Source organism: Octodon degus, unplaced genomic scaffold, assembly GCF_000260255.1.
Source record: "Octodon degus isolate 3935 unplaced genomic scaffold, OctDeg1.0 scaffold00060, whole genome shotgun sequence".
In the NCBI taxonomy this organism is placed as follows: Eukaryota; Metazoa; Chordata; class Mammalia; order Rodentia; family Octodontidae; genus Octodon; species Octodon degus.
Genome location: NW_004524636.1, coordinates 9,231,117 through 9,254,058, shown reverse-complemented (window position 1 = coordinate 9,254,058; position 22,942 = coordinate 9,231,117). Strand labels below are relative to the sequence as shown.

Sequence of the window (22,942 nt, the reverse complement as noted above, 5' to 3'; positions counted from 1 at the left end):
ACTTCTTTAATGAGAACTGAAGTTTTTTATCATCTGCTGTGGCCATTCTATGAACCACCTTCTTCTTTCTGCGAGCAGTTCCTTTCCCACCAATGCACACTTGTGCCTGCAGTTTGGCGAGTTTTTCCTGGTTCATGATAGTTTCTTTCATCTTGTCGGAGTGGATATGGGGCAGCACGGGGGACTAGGGCTGGCACTCAGGGGGTCTCGGGCAGACCAGCTGAGATTAGGCGCACACACATGGGGATGTCCAATTTATTTCACATCAGAGTATGGTCTCCAGGTGCATCCATTTACCTAGAAATGTCTTCAACTTATCCTTCCTTATGGCATAGTAGGATATAGATATAGATATAGATATAGATATAGATATAGATATAGATAGATCATATCTTCTTTATTCATTCACCAGTTAATGGGCACTGGGCTGTTTGCAAGATTTGGCTATTATAAACTGTGCTGCTATAAACATGGATGTGCATATAATCACTGTATTTATGATGCTTTCTATTCTTTTAGGGACATAGCAAAATGGGGAATCTCTGGGTCAATTGGAACCTCTAGTCCTAGTTTTTTGAATAAGTACATTATAAAACAAAAACAAAACAAAATAAAAAAACAGCTTTGAGCTGCAGGTGTACCTCAGTGGCATACTGCATGCATGAGGCACTAAACTTGATCCCCAATGCTGTAAAAATACATACATACATACAAACAAACAGCCTTATTGGATAAATTTGTATATTATTAAATTCATCCATTTTAAGATTCTAAGTTTGATGAGTTTTAGTAAATGTATTACACTGTACAACTATCACTACAATCTAAAAACTACAAGTTTCCACTGCCCATTTTACAAATGTGCTTTCTTTTCCTTCTATAAAGCATGGAAAATAGCTACCTGGTAGGCAATTACCAGGAAAGACATGCAGATCTAGTCCAGCCCCACCTGTCTCCAACAAGGAGCAAAGTCCAATACAGATGCTCTAGCACAATCCTAAGAAGAGTTGGGCCCTACAAGGATTGCGACACACTGTTCCCATATTGAAGAGAAGGAATCAAGATTCTACAGGCAGAAGTATGCTAGTCGGTCTGACTGCTGTGAAAACCCCAACAAGACTTCTCTTCACAATGAAGTTAGAAATCTAAACGACACTGGTATCTTTAGAACCTAAAATACCCAAATTTAATGGCCAGCACCTGCTCTGGCATGGAAAAACACACATGAATGCTCCAGTCAGATAGTTTGTTACATTTCTAATATCTCTTAGGATTTAAACTGAAAGCTGAAGGAAGGAGGTAAGACTTCTGGTTTTGTAGAGAATAACCAATAGTGTTGAAATCTGGAAAATCCAGCGTAAGCACATGAGTGTTAAGTGTTGTGCTCCCATTTGCTTTCCCCTCCCCCTTTGGTACCAGGGTTCAAACTCAGGATCTTGTGCTTGTCAGGCCACTTAAATTACTGAGCCATCTCCCCACTTGCGTTTTTAAAACCTACATTCAGCTTAATGACTATTACTTATCCTAAAATGGTCCACAGTGTTGAAAATTACTTATCATAAAGTGGTCCACAGTGTTGAAAATGGGTAAAGAAAACATCAATGTTGATTGTATTTCTCTTCTTTCATAGTTTCACATTTTTCCAAATAGTTTTCTTTAAAATCTACACACACACACACACACACACACACACACACACCCCTATCCATCTATAATCCCTATAGTGCAAGCTAATTCATATAGATTTTACAGAAGTCACTCTTCTCTGGATAATTTGAACTCAAACCCTGCCTAAAAATAAACATTCCAATTACCAACCCAGCAGCTCAGGAATGCACTGTCATGGCAGATGGACAGTCATTGTGGGAAGTGAAACAGTCATGCAAGAGGCCTAGGAACTGATACAGCGATAACTGATTCCATGGGGCAGCCTTTCAAAAGTAAGCATTTCAAAATCAGCTGCTAGAAGACTATGCATGGTGGCTACCAGCACTATTTGAGGACAATAAAAAAATGCTACAGCTACATGCCTTTTCTGTTGTTTTGCACACTGGAGGAAGTACATATGGAATGCTGAGTCAAAAGCAAAAATGCAGACTCAAGGCTGACTAAGGGACCTTACGGAATATGCTCATTGTTTCAAATTAAAGATTTAAGACCAGATTCTTGCTAAAGAATTCTTCCTAAAGAATTTTTTGGTAAAGGTTAGGTCCCCTTAACTCAGTATCATCTAGAGAAGAGGCATTTAGAAATTTCATCCTCTTTGAGGAATGACATCCTCTTTGATACTTTTTTGATTTTTGCAATATTTTGGCATAATTGCTATAATTCATGTACTGAGGAATATGATCACCCTTAAAATGCCTCAACATTCACTCTAATAATAAAGCAAACCGTACAATGTAAGTAAAGCAATCGTTATGATTATCCTCATCCCCAGTAACCAAGAAAACCTTGAGCCAGAATACTCAACTATCTTTTGGATGCCCTTGAGGTATCTCTACAAACTTTAAACACTCATTCTCCTGTTCTCCAAGAAGGCTTCTCTAAGGATTGCCAAGAAGAAACTCTGTTAAGTCTCTCAGCTATAGAGTACCACTGTATAACTTCCAGAGACCTCTGTGCCCCCTTTCTGACACCTGCCATGCCCCCATGTACTAGGTGATTCTGTACCTGTGCCATTGTTTTTTTGTTTGTTTGTTTGTTTTTTGTTTTTTTGGCGGAACCGAGGATTGGACTCAGGCCCTTGCACTTGCCAGGGAAGCGCTTATTCCCCTGAGCCATCTCCCTGGCCCCACCTGTGCCACTGTTAATAGAACAAAATTGGACCAGCCCAAACTCACCCCCAGAAGCCTGCTATTAGGGCAGAAAACACAGTCCTCTTACAGGCTATGTCACTTGGGAAGAGGAGCCACTGTGTCCTACAATGTGCAGAGAGGAGCAGAGAGCCTCTCACCCAGTTATATTTTTGTAGTTACACTCCTGCAGGACCTCAATACACCAAACTGAAGGCACCTGAGCTACCCAGCCTGCAGCAGGGGACAGCATTTGCCTGGAGCCCTCCACAGAGCACAGTGCTTCCCAGGAACTGCCAAAAACCCCTGAACCAGCTCTAAGAATACAGTCCCCTACATAAAAATCAGTTTCACATGAACTCATCAAAGGTATTGGGAGACAGAAGTATGAAACTCTACTCTAGCCCTTGTGGTCAGAAGCTCAGGAACCCCTAGCTGTGTTCAGTGGCCAAGGCCTCAACCCAGACAGCTCCCTCAAGGAAAGCAAAGCCTTGCCGTCCCAAGCAAGCAAGCAAGCAAGCAAGCAGCCAAGGTAAGTTATGTCCAATACTCAGCACCCAGAGTCCTCCCAGAGAGCATCCCCACAGCCCATGACTCAGCAGGTCCCAAAGTGAAATAAATGGCTTTTCACTTTGACTTTGGCCAAAGAGGAAATGAACGAGGCAGCCACTGGAGGTGGTGCGGTTCCGGGCAGCCCTGGCAACATGGCCCAGGCCCCCGCAGCCCAGCTGGCCTTCCTTTCGGGGTTAACCATGATCCTTATTTGACCACACATGAAAAAAAGAAAAAGAAAAAACTCCATGTAAAGACTAACACAGGGGGCCTGGCCCTAGCTCAGTTCTTTAAGTGGCTGCTTCCCCAAAGCTGTCAGGCTCAGGTGGCTGTGGTTCCATCCCCACAACTCAAGCCAGCCAAACCTGCCCTGAAGGCATTTGGAGAAAAACAAAAAAAAAAATTCTTAGGAGTCGGGGAGATGGCTCAGTGGAATAAGTGCTTCCCTGGCAAGTGCAAGGATCTGAGTTCAATCCCTGGTTCCGAAAAAAGAAAAAAAAAAGTGATTTTTAAAGACTAACACAAAGAAAATGGTACTTGAAATAAGAGAAAAAAATCAAGATCTAGAGAAAGAATGACTCTTCAAAGTAAAACTCCAGGGTTTAGACATTGCCTGGGGAGTCATTCAATGGCAACAGTAATTGTCACAAACATGTAGGCTTTGCACCTATCTGCATGACTGTGTGATATGCTCTAAAGAATACCTTCTTCACAATCATGAACCTTTGTAGGAAGCGCTTAACAAGTCTTTTACTTGACAACCTGCAATGCAGTTGGACCAACAGATCAACCTCAAGATTTTGAAAAAGAAATGAGAACTAAGCTGCTTCATGAAATACTCTGGCAGAAAAATGCTAATCAGAATGATTAATATTTATTATTGATGATTATTGATAACTAATATTTATTAAAATGGTTAGCTGATACTGTGCTAAATACTTTATACATCACTTCATTTAACTCTCACCAATAATGAATGATAAAAACTGCAGTTAGCAGAGGAGGTGCTAATGTCATGGGTTCAAGGAACAACCACTGAGATGGTTGTGCATCTGTGTGGGCCCTCCATGGAGAATACTGCTTCCTAGTAACTGCCAATCCCCGAGTCTGTGAGAGACTGTTCTTTCTTTTCTGCTACTCCCCTTAGTTGCTGAGCTTCCTCACAGAAGTGGTTCCAACCATCGTAGGTGGGAGTGGAAGTGCATGAGCCCAGGGTCACCTATCAGGTCTGGTGCACAAGCTAAGCACACAGCTTAAACTGCCTAACTGAAGACTGGCCACTTTCTAGAGCTATCAGTACCACAAAGAGCCTGCTGCTGCACACATGCCAGGGGTTCGTCACCGCTGATCTAGGGGAAAGTTACCTAAAAAGCCATATAACTCACCTGCCCACAGACCAAAATGCATTTTCAGACTACTTAAATTATCTTAAGCCACTTTCTTAAAAGCAACAATGTTCTAGGGATAATGCATGGCACCAAAAGAAAAAAAACAAATTTGTCTTGTTTAAACTCCTGGTCTCAGATAAAAATTTATCACCTATAAAACATGATTAAACACCTGAGCAATTTTATATGAGACAGACAAGCAAAAGCCTTCAATTCACGTTTTTTTTTTTTTTTTTTTTTTTTTTCAATCCTGCCTCAGGTTTATTTGTACAAAGAGCAGAGGAAACATCAGCCCCCCACAGACGGCACTCCAGGGGTCACACCAGTCTTTCTGTTTTTACATCAGCAAATAAGAGGCTTTTACTGTGGAGCCTTCACTGGGGCCTGGGCACCTTTGGGAGCCTGGGCCTTTGGCTGGGAAGGTCTATGACCCTTGGCAATGTGGGCATGGATACGCTTTCCAAGCCTGTGGTAGGCAATATACAAAAGTCAAGTGAGCCTGTGGTTTACTCCCTTTGGAATGATCTCAGGCTTGACATCCCTGGGCTTGATGAGGGCTGTGATAGCCTTGGCACGTGCATTCATGGCCTTGGCATTGTTTGTTTGCCTCTTCTTGAAGTCCTCTTGTGCTTCTTGGCAAAATGCATGTTCCTAAGGAACTTGGGATCTACCCCCTTCACAGATTCAACTTTGTGAATGAGATTTCTTGATGCCATTTCTGTGCCACTTTCAGGAATGGTTGTGCATGGTGTGGTCTGGGACTTGGCCATAACTGACTGCACTGCGAACCACTGCTGCCAAGCGCTGGAACCGGAAGAAGAAAAAACAAACAAACAAAAAGCAATTCATGCCTCTAACTGCTGTTATATTTTAAAAGGTATTTCAAGTAACAAGGGGGAAAGTGTTGCCTCTGTCCTAAGAACAACAACTATCCTAGAAACGAATTAATTTCAACCTGTTATTTTTTAACAGTTGGATAAAAGACTCAAGTCACTCCCAAGATCAGTACTTAGAGCCTGATCCAAACCCTAAAGACCAATTCTTTTCACTATATCGCACATAAAAAATGCTTCAAGATGAAAGTTTGTAATAACCTGGTATGATCATTGATTATGTCAGCCTGGTTTAAGGATTACGTAGCCGATTAATAAAGCTCTGTAAAAAGCAGACATGTGGCTAGAACTGAGGAGGGAAGACTTGCTCCAGATGTGAGTGGCACCAACCAATAGGCTTTAGCCTGTATAAAACTAGAAAGGAAGAAAAAAAGTCTGTCCTTTTCTTTTTTAAAGGAGCTCCAGTCTTTGCCATTCCCTTCAGACACGCATTTCCCAGTTCCTTCAGGCATACTTCAGCCTTCCAACGCAGACCCTTTACTTTCCAACACAAATTCACACTGGACTCCGCAGTGAGCTACAGGCCTTCCACCTTTGACTGGATTGTCCGGCTTTCTTGATAAGATCATAGATGTTGCTTATATTAAATCTGTTCCTCTAAAAAATCCTAACTGACATACATGGAAATGTAGGGCTAAAATTTAGGCCTTCTGACATTCCTTAATTCAACATCTCACTTAATGGGTGACAAAACTGTCTTCCAAGAGGGCCAGGCATGATGCTTCTGTGCCTCTGGATATGTACACTGAATCTCCCATCAAGGGTTAGAGTCTACCTCTTCTCTTCTTGGCCTTGTGGTTGCTTAACCTTAGACTATGGTGGAAGAAGCAGTGTGTCAGGTCCCTGGGGAGCCCTCCAGAAGCTGGCCTGCACCTTCATGCTCTCAGAAGTCACTGCCATCCTGTGAGGCAACTCAAGCCACACTAATGAACAACATCCTTACTGCCCAAACACCCTATGGAGAGAGAGCAGTGCAAAGGTGAACATGTGGGCAAGTGAGGTGGTCCTGAGCTCTGTAACCCCAAAGGGTAACTGAAGACAAGCAAGTAAATGACCCCAGGCAGTGCAGAGCAAAGCAGAAAAACTGCCCAGCTGGACTGTCTGACCCACAGATTTGTGAGCACTTTGGGGCTGCCTGTTATACAAATAGAGATCACTGAAATGAAAGATACTGCCTGACTTGGCTCTAGTCAGGAATCAATATCAAGGACTAATATCCAACCTTTCCAACTTCTAATCCTAGCCATCTACTATGCAGCCCATGGCGTAAACTGACAAATAGGCACCCAACCAACTGACTCAACTAAGACTCTGCCACAATATCCATTTCAGAAACTGATCAGAACAATACTTCAGAATTCATTTAGTCATAGCTCAGCAGTGCACTGGTGCCAGTTTCACTAACTACTGCTTTATAAAGCGTGACACCTTAACTTTTCCTAGGAAACTCCCTGAGGACAAGGACAATCAGCCTATCCCTATACGTAGTGGCTAACCCAGGACATTGTAAGGCAGGAATAAATAAAAACTTGCTAACTAAGACTCACATATGAAAAGAATTAGACTAGTCCTCACACTAAAGAATTATGAGAGCATGAAAAAAGTAAAGGGAAAGTTGCTCTAATATTATACAACATCACTGCAAAACGATTACTAAGGGTCCATGCTATGCACAAAGTACTTTTATTTTTCCAAACCCTTTCACAGAGTTGTATCTTATTACTAATTTGATACAAAAAGAAACTGAATGAAACATACAATGCTGTCATTCCTATAATAGGCTGAAGAAGTGGATGCTCAGAGATAACACAATTTCTGTAAAGTCATCCAATTTTCTCAAGTGAAACCACATTAATTCAGGAATCCTGAATGAAGTGTAAGGCTAGCTTTATCCTTCAGACTCCTTTCCTCAAAACCTGAAGATCCGGGCCGGCCAGATAGCTCAGTAAGCTAAAGTGCCTGCTTAGGCAGGCACAGGGATGAGGGTTGAATCCCCCATGTGTAGTGTCAGCCTTGACCCCAGGATGCACTGAGACAGAGATTGAGACTGGGTGTGGCGGTGCGTGCCTGTAATCCCGGTGCTTGGGAAGCTGAAAACAGGAGATCACTATGAGTCCCATCTGTGTAGCGAGACCCTGTGGATCCTGTACTAAATACATTAAAAAAAAAAACAAAAACAAAAAACGCTGATGACCCAAATTTCAAGAACTACTTACTACAAAAAAAACCCAGAATTACATGAGTGGTTTACAAAGAATCATAGAAATCACAACATAGACACTGTGTACTCCATAAACTCTAGTATGTTTTTCAAACAATGACAAATTAAGATGTTAGACCTGTACCTGCCTCACCAGTCTTTATGATGCGATACTCTGTGGAATGAACAGACTAACATTCTTTTCTCATCTCATGCCACACTCATGTCTTACCTCATACCAGATGTGCACACACTGTCTGAGCATACAGAATAACTATTAATAATACGAGGCTTTCAGTACTCTTAAAATTAGAACGTTGTTGTCACATGCTACTCACGTGTGATGAAGTGATATGTACAGAGGCCTAATTTCCTATATTACTTAATCATGGGTATTTGAGGCAGTTACTATGAGAAGTATCTTAAATATCATGCATCTTTATATTAGTGTCTTTGGCTAATGACTAGAATACTGCACACCCAGGTCATTTCTGTGCAATGTCCTGAAGTCCCAAGGACTTCAGAATGTAAGGATACTCAATCCCCACCCTACCCACCCACAAATTGACATTAAAAATAACAATGAGGAAAGGTGAGTACAAAGAAAAGTAACCATAACACTATGTTTCAAGGACATCTTAGTTTCAGTCAACCCCTTTAAGACTTTACTGCAAAGCAGAAGCAGGACTGGGCAGGGCTCCCAAAGCTTTTCAAGGACGAAGGGGAATTTTATTTGTAGCGCATCATTTCCAGGTTTCTGAAGCTGGAACAGAAGCACACAAGCAGTAGTCTAAGAATGGTTTCTCTGAAGCCACTTTGGATAGTTGTGGTTGTTCACTTTTCCACTGCAGTGATCCATGGGACTGTATCCTAGTGAGAGGACTTCTGAGGCAGAGCAATCTACAGAGACATGTTCATGACAGGCTATGGACATAAGCATGTACAGAACTACCCAGCATGGTCATTTCATGATCATTTAGCAATAAGCCACTGATTTGCAAAAGCACTGTAGTTGCTGTGATTCCTTGGATCAGTCTTCAGAGAAGTTACCCTGCTAAACATAGGCCAATGATGCCCTCTACAGCCCTCAGAGAGAATCCAAGGCACTTTCTGAGTTCTGAATTGTGAGACATCCTTTCCAGTAAGGATTACTTCTTACACCAGATGAAGCATTGAAAGCACATGATTTGTTTATTTATTGAAACATTAAACTATCAAGATTAATACTAAGAAGTTAGTCAAAATGAAAATATATCCTTGAAGTATACTGTATATAGAAACAAATCTTACATAACATTTTGGTATTTCCAAAAGAATTGTTTAAGAAAGCAATTTCAAAGGGGAACTACAGATGTGTAAAAAAGAAACATATTAAGACAAATGTTTTTAAGAAAAGAAATGGGGGCTGGGGAGATGGCTCAGTGGAATAAGTGCTTCCCTGGCAAGCGCAAGGGATCTGAGTTCAATCTCCGGTTCCACCGAAAGAAAGAAAGAAAGAAAGAAAGAAAGAAAGAAAGAAAGAAAGCAAGCAAGCACGCACGCACGCACGCACGCACGCACGCACAAATTGAAGATTACAACATTCCCTGACTAGAACTAAAAAAAGACCAGCAAGAAATTCTTAACTCCCAATTCCTCTAAGAGGAAAGAAACTTCTTATCTTCGGAACAAGGAAGTAAGGATCATGGGTACCTCACACTTGCTCTAGAGTATCCAAGACCCAGGCAGACAGAAAAGCAACAGAGCACAGGCTCTCCTCCTAAGGGAATGAGGTTTGGAACAGTGTACATAAATGCATAACGAACAACTGGAGAACATGCAGAAAATATGACAACATAAGCTGCGCCTATTAGTCAAAGGAACACAAGAAAGAGGGTTATAAACATAGGAAAAATTTATGTAAAACAAATGAATCATTAACAATCAAGCCTGGGAAAAGATGATGTGTACTGATCAAGCAAGCAAAGGTGAGTGATAACAGGAAGAGAGAAAATCATAGGTCTGACGACTCCAAGAAATACAAGTTATCAGTTCCATACAGCACGTGGGCCATCTGCCCAAGTTCCAAGATGAAAACTGTGTCAAAGTTAAAGAGGAAGGGGAGAATAATTATCAAAGTGTGTTACCTCTGGCTGGAGAGTTTAGATTATATCTGATTTTTTTAAAAAAAATCAGAATTACCCTGATCAATAAGGGAAGAAACAGAATGAAATGTTACAAAAACACTCCGCTGGTGCTTGTCTAGATGAACTGCAATGGCATGACAAGAAAGGCAGAGATCGTCCAGAGTTTAGCATAGGAGAGGAAAAAAAGATAAGGATATTAAAGGTCTGATTTGGAAAGGAAGGAAATCCAAGATACTTTGCAGAGGAAAAATCCATTAAAGAGGCAACCAATAATAAGGACAAGAAGCCATCATTGGTGATACCAGGAACTTTCGAAGCAAAAGCCAGTTAAAAAGAACACTATGATAAATTCAATCCTTTGGTGTTTTAGGAATCAATTTAGGCAAAAATGTTTTGGAAGCAAGTGGAAGGTTGAAAATACAAAGAGGATAAGAAGCCAGGGCTGTATTCAAACATGCTGTAGGCACCCAAAAGGAGAGGCCGCACTAATTGCATGACTGTTAGTGAACCTTTAGGAATTTTATTTCAATCCATCTAGTCTAGTGGTCAGTGCACACTTAACTGAATATGTTCTGGAGTGGGCAATGCAACAGAACAGAAAATATGTGTTGGAGAAAATAGTAGACTCCCTTAGTTTGAAGGTGCTGTCAATCACTACAAAACTCACTTATCTTATGTCTTGAAAACGTAAAGCTCTTGTAAGGAGTAAACAGACTTAAGGAGGAGCTAGAAATAGAAGAATGTAAACATCAGAACAAAGCAGTACAGAGACACTTTTGCTTTGAAAAATTTCACAAAGACAAATGTTTTTAAAAATCCTTTCCAGGGATACAGGTTCCACTCTCCTCAATTACACTCATTTCCTCTAAAGAATAAATGTTTAGATGTTTCCATTTACTCTATAAAGGTATCTCAGCTTTGTTTTTCTTAAGTATTAATAGTACAAAATCTGTTCCTATAACTCAACCAACATGAAAAGTCTTGCCTAAGTCTATTTCAATGCAACACACAAGATCAATGCACCGATTTTCAAATGAGCACTGGTGACACAGTCAGTGCCACATTCCCCTTTAGGTAGACTAAAAACCTAGGACACGGGACCTAAGTGATTCATCAAGGCAGAGCAGCAAGACAAAAGGCTCCAGACCGACCACTGGCTATTCAACTGTCTCTTTCTCTGGAAATTTAAAGCATAGTTCTTCACATTTACTTTTACTATAATGAGGAAATTACTGTCAATTCTTGGGCAAATTTTTCTTTTTGTGGTGTTCAAAGGAATGCAAAGACTGCTCACTGAAATTCAGAGCTGAACATAAGACTATAATTGCTACAAAGGAGTGGAAAGAAAAACATAGATAGTAAACGATGTTAAGGAATTTAAAAAATACATAAAGTAAATCCCTGCTTTTCTCCTACACATTAGTAAAAGTTTAGATCTCTTACTCGAAATTGAGAAAATGACTTAGGCTTCCTACCCCCACTACCCAGACCCCAAATAAAAACTGGACAACTATCAACAGCAAAAGTAAAAGCTTTTAGTCTTTGGGAATGGGTGGGAAGGAGGAGCAGAGGGTCACTGCATAGTCCCTGTGGTAGACAAAGCCAGATCCACATTCCAGGGAAATCTGGCTGGCCCAAGTTTTTCCTTTAATACAGATTGGCCTCTGTCACTAAGCCAGCCTCTGTAATCTTCCCAGGCTGCCATTGCTAGGGAAGCCAGGAATCCCTTCTAATTAATCAAGCTCTCACAACAAAAATTTTCCCACCCACAATAAAGTAGGCTGGGGGTGGGGATGTGCAGCAAAACAATCTTTGTAGCCAAAAGAACTGTGGACTTTGGTATAATACCTAACTAATCCAAGAAAACAGATGCAGGAAGCAGAGGAAATGATCTACAGAGACACACAATGAAATAGGAAGATTTCATAGTATTTGCATTGCTGAAATTCAAGTTGAAAATCTTAAATCTTAAGATATAACTGTTATTTGAAATGAGGGCTGGCAACATTAAATCCTTTTAAATACCTTGAAAGTGGGGCTGGTGAGATGGCTCAGTGGTCTAGGGCACCTACTTGGAACAAGCTTAGCAAAGCACAGGGACCGCGGTTCAATCCCCCAGCACCACATTCCAGCCAGTCCCGCCCCCTGCTGGGCTGAGCTGGCCACACACACACACAATAAATAAATAAATAAATGTTTAAAAAAAAAAAAATACCTTGAAAGTCAGGGCTGGACCTATCAACTTCCCTGAGGTAGAACATTTTTAAGAAAATTACATAATACAACAACCACTGTCGAATTTCTATTATTTTGTTTAGGAGATTTTGTATTATTTCTGATCTTTCTATTATTATTTTGTATTCTCTTTAAAATAATAATAACAACAACAACAACAACTTTTTTTTGTATTTGGTATAAGGTCTCACTACAGAGTTCTCAGACTCATAGTGATCCTCCTGTTTTCAGCCTCCCCAGCCCTGGGATTACAGGTGTGCACCACTACACCTAGACTCAGTCATGGGCTAGTGAGCCCAGGGGTGGGGCCGGAGTGGCATGTAGTACCAGGGATCAAACCCTGGCCCCTGCTGTTGCCTCCAGTCCAATGAGCTATTTCACTAGCCCAATAATAATGTCTTTTCACTAAAGTTTTATGCGTTAGTGGGCAGGTGTCCATGACCAATACCTCATGTGCCCATGTCTTTCCCACTTACAGTTGCAAAGGAAAGACCTTGCCTTGGCCTTGTTGATCCAACTGACCTCTGCAGCTACTTTCACTCTAAGTAACTGCCCCTGGATGCTAACTGACAAGGGCAGGAGGGGAGAGAACAGAAGGACCCAACCACTTAAATCTGTTCTGTTTGTGGAGGGCTGGGGCTGTGGCTCAGTGGTACTGCACTTGTCTGGATTGGATTTCAGGCATTACAAAAAAAGTACAAAATAATTTTTTTTTATTTTATTTATTTATGTGTGTGTGTGTGTGTGTGTGTGTGTGGCCAGCTCAGCCCACCAGGGGGCGGGGCTGGCTGGCATGTAGGGCTGGGGAATTGAACCACGGTCCCTGTGATTTGCTAAGCTTGTTCTAAGTAGGTGCTTTAGACCACTGAGCCATCTCACCAGCTCAAAATAAATTTTATTTATTTTTTTTATAATTAATTAATTATTTATTTATTTAGTGTGTGTGTGGCCAGCTCAGCCCACCAGGGGGCGGGGGCTGGCTGGCATGTGGTGCTGGAGGATTGAACCGCGGTCCCTGTGCTTTGCTAAGCTTAGCTTGTTCTAAGTAGGTGCTTTAGACCACTGAGCCATCTCACCAGCCCCTCAAAATAAATTTTAAAGTAAAAATAAATCCATGCTGGCCGACACAGCTGCTACTAGCCATCTGTGCCTACTTAGCATCTGAAACGTGGCTAGTACGAATTGAGACCTGTACAAAGAGATGTATTTATATACTTACTATACACATAGATCAAAGCATGCATACATATATATATAACATGTATATACATATAATATACGATATATGACACATATCATATATGTTATATATATATGTACATATATATCTATATTTGTTTATATTTCAGACTTTGCAGGTAATAAAACCATTGTTGCAACTATTGAACTCTCCCACTGCAGCAGGGACAACCTGTAAACAAACTGGAGAGGCTGTATACCAATAAAGCTGTATTTATAAAAACAAGCAGCTGCCATGTGGGCTATAATTTGCTGACCTCCATCTGGTCTAGACTTTATGGTCTGAGAAATTTTTAAATATTTGTTTGAGTCTGGTATAGGTTGGTGGTGAAATATTTGCCTAGTAAGTCCAATCCCCAGAATGACAACAAAATAAAAAATAACAATTGGGATGAGTGCAAAGGTTGGGATTAACACTGCTCTGTGCCTTTATTACAACCTTCCCACTTCTTTATCAAAGAGTCACTAAAGTGCAGAAGCACATGCCTCACTGCCATAAGTAGTAGGCCCAGATGGCAGGAGAATCTGATGCTGTAGTTCCAAGGATTCTTCATCTCCTGCACTGCTCCCCTTTCCTGGCAATCTGGCCTAGGAGGCAGTTGCAGGACAGAACTGAAGTTAAAAAGAAAAACAAAACAGCAAAAGAAAAGAAGAAAAAGCACTTATTTTCTGGGAAGTCAGAAGACCCACTTTTCATCTGAAAAGGATGTACATTGTTTGCACAGCAAACTAACTTCACAATTCCAGGGAAAGTCTTATAATAACTCAGGTACAAGCGACAAATTATTTGATGTTCGTAAGTTGTTCTGTTGCTTTAAAAACCATGCTTTAACAATTTTTCGTCCCAGATAGTCAAAAGTAGACATATCTATATAAAAAATCTGCATAAATTAATCCTTTAAAACTTCACCTAGAGGCCAGGGAGATGGCTCAGTGGAATATGCACTTCCCTGGTAGGCGCAAGGGTCTGAGTTCAATCCCTGGTTACGCCAAAAAAAAAAAAAACTTCACCTATTCGCCTAATGTCCATATATTAATGCAAAACACAGAGTAAAATAAAATAAAATATGGGCACCATTTAGCCACCAATACACTCATCAGGGGCAACCACACTGGAAATCTAGTTACCTGATCTGTTATTTACCATCATGCTGTATTTCTAAATGCCATTTCTGATGGTCCGTGTAAATCGAGTCCCTAGATAACTGAAGCCCAGCCAACATAAAAGAACCAGCAACCAACTGGGCTAGGAAACTAGCACAATCATGACAGATATAAAATAGCTGTTGGGTTTTTTTTGTTGTTGTTGTTTTGTTTTGTTTTGCAGAACAGGGGACTGAACTCAGACCCTTGCACTTGCCAGGGAAGTGCTTATTCTACTGAGCCATCTCCCCGGCCGTGGCTGGTGTTTTAAGCCACTAAGATTTAAGGCAGTTTTTCAACATTAATAGATAACAAAAACATTTCTCAGCACCAATAACAGATAGAGAAGTTGGCCTGGCCTACTTAGTGAGATTCAGCCTTGAAATAAGGCACAAAAAGGGCTGGGAATATAGTTTAATGGTAAGCATATACCTAGCATTTGGAAGGCCCAGGCCCAGGGTTGAATGCCCCAACACCCCCGCCCCCACAAAAACAAAACAAAACAAAAAGCAATATAAAATTTGTAAGTCAATGCTCAAACCAGAATTCTTATCTAGAGTTAAGAATAAAATATGTTTAGACAGATAATTGATTGTTCACCACTTATATACCCTCACTGGAAGGAGTACTGAAGAGTACATAGGTACAAGAAGTAATTGTAAGCAATGAAATTTATAACTTATTAGTAGATCTAAATAAGCACTGACCTGGTTAAGAATAAAACTATGGTATTAATTACTTACGAGATCAATCAACTTCTATAATTTATACTTTTACATTTTAAACTGGTATATAAGACAATATTTGCACAAAGGAAAATACCAAAAGAACAGCCAATGTGTGAAAGGTGTCTAAGAGGTTATACTAATTACTTATTAATTTTTCCTCTCATCTTCCTCACACAGAATCCTACCATCCCTCTACACCTCAAGATGATAGCAGCCCAGACCATCAAAGGATAAAGAAGGAATATTTATAAGAAAATCAAAGAGGGCAGTCAGGCAGTCAGGCAAAAAGAGCCCCCTTCTGGCATACAGGCTATACTGCTTCTTTCTTTCCTGCTTCTTTGACTTTTTTCTGCCTTGTCAGAGTCAGAAAAGCTGAAACAGACATCAATGTGAATGAGTTTTTAACCCTGAGGACCAAGCTATAACCAAAAGTCATCCAACACAAGACTTTTTGGGCAAAGAACTCCTTGTAACTATATAAGCTATTAATTTCCTTCTCCCATTAGTCTTAAAATAATTTCAATGTATCTGCTTAAAGCTTTCAGAACCACAAGTATAAATAAAGTTAAGAACATCAATTTTCAATTAACACAGAACTCATATTGAAAACTAAGTATTACTTACTTTAACAGCAAATTTCTTAGACGTCATCGTTTATTGATTTCTACAGCAACTATAAGAAGAAAAAAAGTCAAGTTATATTTATCAAAATCTCTTTTTTTGGACATTATATAGGAAAAAAAAATTGGCTGAATAAAACTCCAGTATGAATTTGTGACTGAATATTCACTTGTAATTGTCCTTAACCAAAATACTATATTTAATCGGTAGTTTAAAAATTACTTACAGAGACCTGGGGCATGGACATCAATATCCCTAATAAAACCACAGAAGTTCTCAACAAAATACTAGCAAATCAAATCTAGCATTTCATTTCATTTCATTTCATTTCATTTCATTTCATTTCATTTCATTTCATTTTGCAGTACCAGGGACTGAACTCAGGACCTTGCGATTGCCAGGCAAGTGCTTATTCTACTGAGCTATGTCCCCAGCCCTCTAGCAATGTTTTAAAATATTATATGCCATATCCAAGTTAGATTTCTCCCCAGAATGAAATGATCACTTAATATCTGACAGTTAATCTATATAATAGATCATATATTTACAGAATAAAAATTAGCACACGATCATTTTTTTAAAAAATAAAATCAGAATGCTTGTTACATATTTAAAAGTCTATTACAACAAGAATAGAAGAGAGCTTACTATAACCTAAGTAATGGCATCTATGACTACAACTAAAATTATATTTAATAATCGATTTTTTTCTCCCCAAGAGGAAGAAAAGATAAGGATGTTTGCTCAACATTGTACTAGATGCTCTAGTCAGAGTACTTATAAGAAAAGGTATATAGATGAAGAAAAAAGCAACTTTTATTCACAAACATGCTCTTGCATATAAAAAATCTTAATGAATCATAAATACAAATAAACTATTAGTATTAATAAACCAATTGAGGAAGACTGCAGGACAATATCAGTATTTTAAAATCCACTACATTTGTATATACCAGTAAAGAACAACCTTAAAGTAAAATAAAGAAAACAATCTCATTTATAATGCCAAGAAAAAAATATTTAGAGTCAGACACAGTGGTGTACATCTGAAATCCCAGCTAGGAAGCTGATGTATAAATTGGAAGTCGGCCTGGGCCACTTAATGAGATCCTGTCTTGAAATAAGGAACAAAAAGGGCTGGGAATGTAGTTCAATGGTAGAGCATGTGCCTAGCATTTGGAAGGCCCAGGCCCAGGGTTGAATGCCGCAACACTCCCCCACCACCCCCCACAAAAACAAACAAAAAAGCAATATAAGATTTGTAAGTCAAAAAACCATAAAACATTACTGGAAGAAATTAAAGCCTTAGGTAAATGGGAATATAACCTAGGTTTATGAATTAAAATGACTTACAACTACTAACACAGCAATATTCCCCAAACTGATCTACAGATCGAACACAACCCATTATCAAATTTTAAAGCACTTCTGTGTAGAAACTGTCAAGCTTCTTCTATTATGTATATGGAAATGGAAGGGATCTAGAGTGGCCAAAACAATCTTGGGGAAAAATATACACAAAGCAGCTAGAAAGCTCAGTCTTTCCCATGTAAACACTTAACATAAACACTTCAAAACAATGTGGCCCTACTGTAAGAGTATATGCACAGATGATCAATAGAATAAAATTGGAAATCTAAAAACAGATCTGTACTCATGGCCAACTGGTTTTCAGCAAGAATGTCGACAACATGATGGAGAAGTAGCCTCCCAACAACAGTGCTAGGGCTACTGGATATGCACATGCAACATACTGAAATCAGTCCCTTCTGTACCACTATGTCAAAAAAATTAACTCAACATGGATCAAAGACTTAAATATAAAAGCTGAAACTACAAAACTGTTAGGAAAAAAAAAAAAAACAACAACAACATTGTGGCTATAGAGATAGCTTGGAGTATCACCAGAAGTCCAAACTGTGTAGCAAGACTCTACATCAAAACAAAAAGGAAAAAAAAATGGGTGTTTCACTGCCCTATATTTTCTTAGATGATACCCAAGCACAAATGACAAAAGAAAAAAGTTGGTAAATTAGACTTCAGTAAAATAAGAACTTTTTGTATTTCAAAGAAAGCAGAACAACAATGCACAAAACATGACCCCTCAAAAAAATCTGCAAATAATATATCTTATAAGAATTTGGGGGGCTGGGGAGATGGCTCAGTAGAATAAGAGCTTGCCTGGCAAGCGCAAGGGCCTGAGTTCAATCCCCAATTCCACCAAAAAAAAAAAAAAAAAAAGGAAGAAAGAAACTTGTATCTGGCATATATGACAAAGCTCTTATAATTGAATAGAAGGATAAGTAAGCCAACTTAGAAGTGGGCAAAGAATATGAATAGACATTTTTTCAGTGATATAAAAATGGTCGAATAAGCGCATGAAAAAAGCATAAAAATGCACAATATCAATAGTTATCTAGGAAATGCAAATAAAACCACAATGAGACATCACTTTATACTAAGTGTCTAGCTCAAAAGAAAAAGAGGTATTGGCAGTGATAAGGGTAAGAGAGAACTCTACACATTGCTGATGGGAATGTAAAATGTTGCAGCCATTCTGGTCAATACTTTAGCAGTTCTTCAAAAGTTAGAACATTTCTATTTTAGGCATATATTCAAGAAAAATAAAAACATATTCAAACATAACCTTATACAGGTGTATTCACAGTAGTATTACAACCAAAAGTGTCCATAAACTAATGAATGGGTAAATAAAACATGATATTATCCATAGAGTAGAATATTACTTGGCAATAAAAAGGTTAATGTTCCCTTTTACTGTGCTCAGTTAGAGGATCCCTTATATGTAAGTTGGAGGCTATCCTACTGAAAAAAAGAAGATTTTCCCCAACCCACAGGCTTCTGTACCCTGTCTGAACTCTCTAGAAGGGAGACCAAACCCTTCACATTCAGAATACTGGATTGATGGAAGGCAGAGTCTAAAAAGACTGACATCAGGTGTTCTCCAAGGACACAGCCTGGAGACAGCTCCAAATGGGTCCACACCCATGTGTAGAAATTCTAAGCATCATTTTAATGTTCCACTCTCAAATATAAGCAAACAACCAGGGAACAGTCACAATCTAAGGCAGGAGCCAAGCATGAAAGAAAACAAACCAAACAGAATAAACTACTTGGCTAACACAGAAATTGCGGAGCCAAAGGAGAGCACTAAAAAACAAACGAACAAAAAGCTTATTATTAGGGAAATTTGAAATACAACATCCATAAAGAAAAAAAAAAAGGTTGAAGAAAAGAAACTTAGAAAATAACAAATTAAAAGTATGACAGCTGAAATGAAAAATTTACCAAGAGAGTAGGAAGAAAAAGCTGAGTAAATCAGAAACTTCAGCAAAATCAGAAAGATGAAAAAAGTAAAAAGAAAATAAATTAAAATTAAAGGATCAGTTTAGGACTAGCACATAAAACTCAGGATAAAAACAGACCCATTTTGGGGCAAAAAATACAGTGAATTTTTAAGCACTGGGAACAGAAAAAAATCTTGTAAAAGTTGGGGACTGGGGACATGAGGTAGAGACTTTAAAGGATCAGGTGTCAGACCTCACCCAGAACAACTCTGGAAGCTAAAGAAACAAAGCTATAGCTTCAAAATTCTGAGAGAACAGTTTCAAACTTCCAGCTGCATCTAAACACAAAGGAACAAAACATTTTTAAATATGCAAGGTCTGAAAAAATATCCCATGCCCCCTTTTTCAGGAAGCTACTAAAGATGAACTCCAAAATGAGGAAATTAACCAAGAAAGAGGAAGATGAAGGAAACAGAAAGACTGAGCCAAGAGAACAGCCCAGGAAAGTCCAGGATCCTGAGGGAGATCCTGGCACCACAGCCTCGGGCACGGGGTGGCCCACCAGACACAGAGACCTGGCACACCCAGCAAGCCCTGCACGCCTGCAGATGAACTTCAGACAAGGCTGAAGAACAGGTGATAAGAGTTAGGACAAGTAGCGGACAGCTAAGCAACTGAGGAATAGCAAGGTGGCTGATTACAGGATGAGCAGACTGTGCTAAGATTAAAAGGGGGGGGGGAGGCAGAAAGCAGTTCAAAACAGAGCTCAGCTATAACTAGTACTTACATACATAATAGCAAGCACTGAATCTTGCCCTAAACAATATAAGTTTGCAATATTAGAAGGATGGGACTACGATGGGGTATGTCAATTATATGTAGTGGGAGCATAGCAATTAAAGGGAACAAAAGCTCTACTGTTCCATGGAGTATTCCAGAAGCAATGACTAAAATCAGTAATATTAATAACAACAACCACAACAGTTATAATGAAGCAGAATATGGCAAGTATTTCTACTTATATGGAGTTTTTCCCCTTTACTGGGGACTAAAGCCAGGGCTTTCACTCTGAGATACCACCCCAACCCCTTTTGAAATTTTTACTGAGACAAGGTCTCATTACATTGCTAAACTGTTCACAATAAGTTCAAATTTGTGATCTTCCTGCCTCAGCCTCCTGGCATGCTAGGATTACAGACTTGTACGACCACGCCCAACTATGGAGTCAGTGTTCAGGTGGTAAACTCACCCCAACCTGAAGACCCAGGCAGAGAGAGACTGGAAGGAGGAGGAGGAGGAGGGGGAGGGAAAGCTGTCTGCTGACACTTTGGGCAGACTTGCAGATGGACAATGTCTATCAGAAATGTAACACAAGCCACAAAAGTAACTAAATTTTCTAGTACATACATTTAATAAGATGAACAGAAATAGGTGGAATTGATATCAATGACATATTTCACTTAACCCAATATATCTACCACATAAGCTCTTCAACACACCATCAATATAACATACTGCACGTACATTCTCCCTGTTTTAACTTGGCATGGAAATGGGTATTTTATGTGTATCTCCAGCCCACCTCAACATAGGCTGGTCACCTGTCAGGTGCCCAGCAGCCCTGTGGTTAGTGGCTACTACTTAACAGCACATTTTGAGAGGACCTGGGTTTCTTAAGCAAGAAAAGATCTTATTTGTGTATCCTGAATCCCTTACTTATAAAACAGGAAAAATAATACCTAACTTGATATTATTAAAAGGACTAACTAGGATAACATATAAGAATGTAAATGTGGCACTTGTTTAATATGTGTGAGGTACTGGGTTTGATCACGAGATTGCCCCCCAATATTAAACCACCCAAAATAATGTCTTATAAGCACTACATCAATTATGAGCATTATTATAATAATTACTACCATTTAGTCTACGGTGACTTTCTAAATAATAATTTTTTCCCAAAACTCTGACAGCATTTAATCCTAATTTAAATGGAAAAAAAAATCTTTATTGAAACTCTAAGTTGTTTCCATCCTTTGAGTAAAAAACTGCTTATGATTTAGAAAAATTTTAATAATGTCCATCTTCATCTTAGCATGCCCATTTAGATATAGGTGTAAATGGGGAGGATCCCTTAAAAAAATTAGAGATATGTTCATAAAGGGTGCCCTGAAAACACAAGGTACAACCTTAACCTATTATTTTGATCAATATAAAATTAGTTGCATAAGTTAGGATTCAACAACTTTGCTAAAACTTTAGGGAGTCCCTCAGTGCGCTTTTTTTTTTTTTTTTTTTTTTTTTTTGGTACCAGGAATCAAACTCAGGAACTCAGGCTTGCCAGGCAGCCGCTGTACCACTAAGCTAAATCCCCAGCCCTAAGTGGGTGTTCTTAGAGCATACTCACATAGAACAGCTCAGTGGAGAAAGGGGGCAAAGCAGTCAGCATGTACACAACAAAGGTGAAGCATGTGTAAGCTAACATTTTAGAATACACTCTGGCTTTCCCAAACAGCCCTCCATTTCCAAAGGCCAGGAAGACCAGCCAAAGGCCACACCGAGGCTCTCAAACTCTGTCTCTGACTGATGGATTAAGCACATTACAGCAAAGGCTACGTTTTTTAGCTTATAAAAGTTGTACATGTATGTGTTTGTGTTTTATCAAAACCCTGTCTCAAAAATATGATCTGGAGGAATCTACAACTATAAAGCAAGTATTTCAACATAAAAATAATACAATCTTGAAAAGTAAAATAGTCTATATGGGAAAAAGGAACCATATATTTTAAAATATTTCAGTCCACTTTTAATATTGTAAGTCACTCTGTCTCAGGGAAATCAATTTTTACTTGTTTCCACATTTGGAGAAGCAAAGCCACCATTTTTGAGAATTTATGGGCTCAGGCCAGGACCTTGTAGAGGACAGCCTCACCAAGCACTAGCTGGGGTCTTGATGAGCCCACTGAGGGGAAGCAGAGCTGCCATGGTGGACAACTAAGCAGGTTGTCAAAGCAGGTGTGAAATATCTAAGATACTACTCTCAGTTCCCACCAAGATACAAGCAGAGCACAGCACTAGATAAAGCTACATGACTAATAGTTCTACTAATCAGAAAAAGCATGTGTAAAGAAACTACAAAAAAATGTGGTTTATTATTATGTATTGTACTGTGGCACACCTCTCCATATATAATATACAAGTAAGTGAGCCAGGCACAGTGGTGGACAGCTGCCGTCCCAGCAACTCAGGAGGTTGAACTAAATGGCAGGAGAACTATCAGTTCAAGACTAACCTGGACATAACAAAACTGTATCATGAAAAAGGGGGAAGAAAACCATGTTTCCAAATTAAAATGATTAAATAAGTGAGTGACTTCTACCAAAATAAAGCCTATAATACATTTAAACACAAAGTTACACAGACCTTGAGCTTGCATATTTGCTAAAATCATTTCAGATATGAGATGCATCCTTCCTTCAGTTTCTTACTGCATCAGGCTCAGGTGTTCAGGACAAATGTAAGGGTGACCTAAAATCCGATATGAACAGAACTGAGGGGCTAAACACCTAGCACAGTCAAATCCCCCTAAGCCACAGCAGCAGCACAACACACCAGGTGAATGGCCAGCAGAGCAGAGCCTAACTTAACACTAGAGGGTGCTCAAGAAATTCTTCTGGGTGAATAACAAGTCTAGGTAGGTAGAGTCAAGTCTTT

The 22,942-nt window shown here is 39.4% G+C and overlaps 1 protein-coding gene across 1 annotated transcript in view; it reads right to left on the bottom strand.

The window, feature by feature from the left end:
• Slx4ip (SLX4 interacting protein) overlaps nt 1-22,942 on the bottom strand; it is a 185,073-nt gene that overhangs the window by 151,929 nt on the left and 10,202 nt on the right. Inside the window, exon 2 of the mRNA XM_023718648.1 lies at nt 15,924-15,972. Within this exon, the coding sequence (XP_023574416.1) occupies nt 15,924-15,950 (27 nt within the window). The 5' untranslated portion in view covers nt 15,951-15,972. The remainder of the gene's footprint in view (nt 1-15,923; nt 15,973-22,942) is intronic.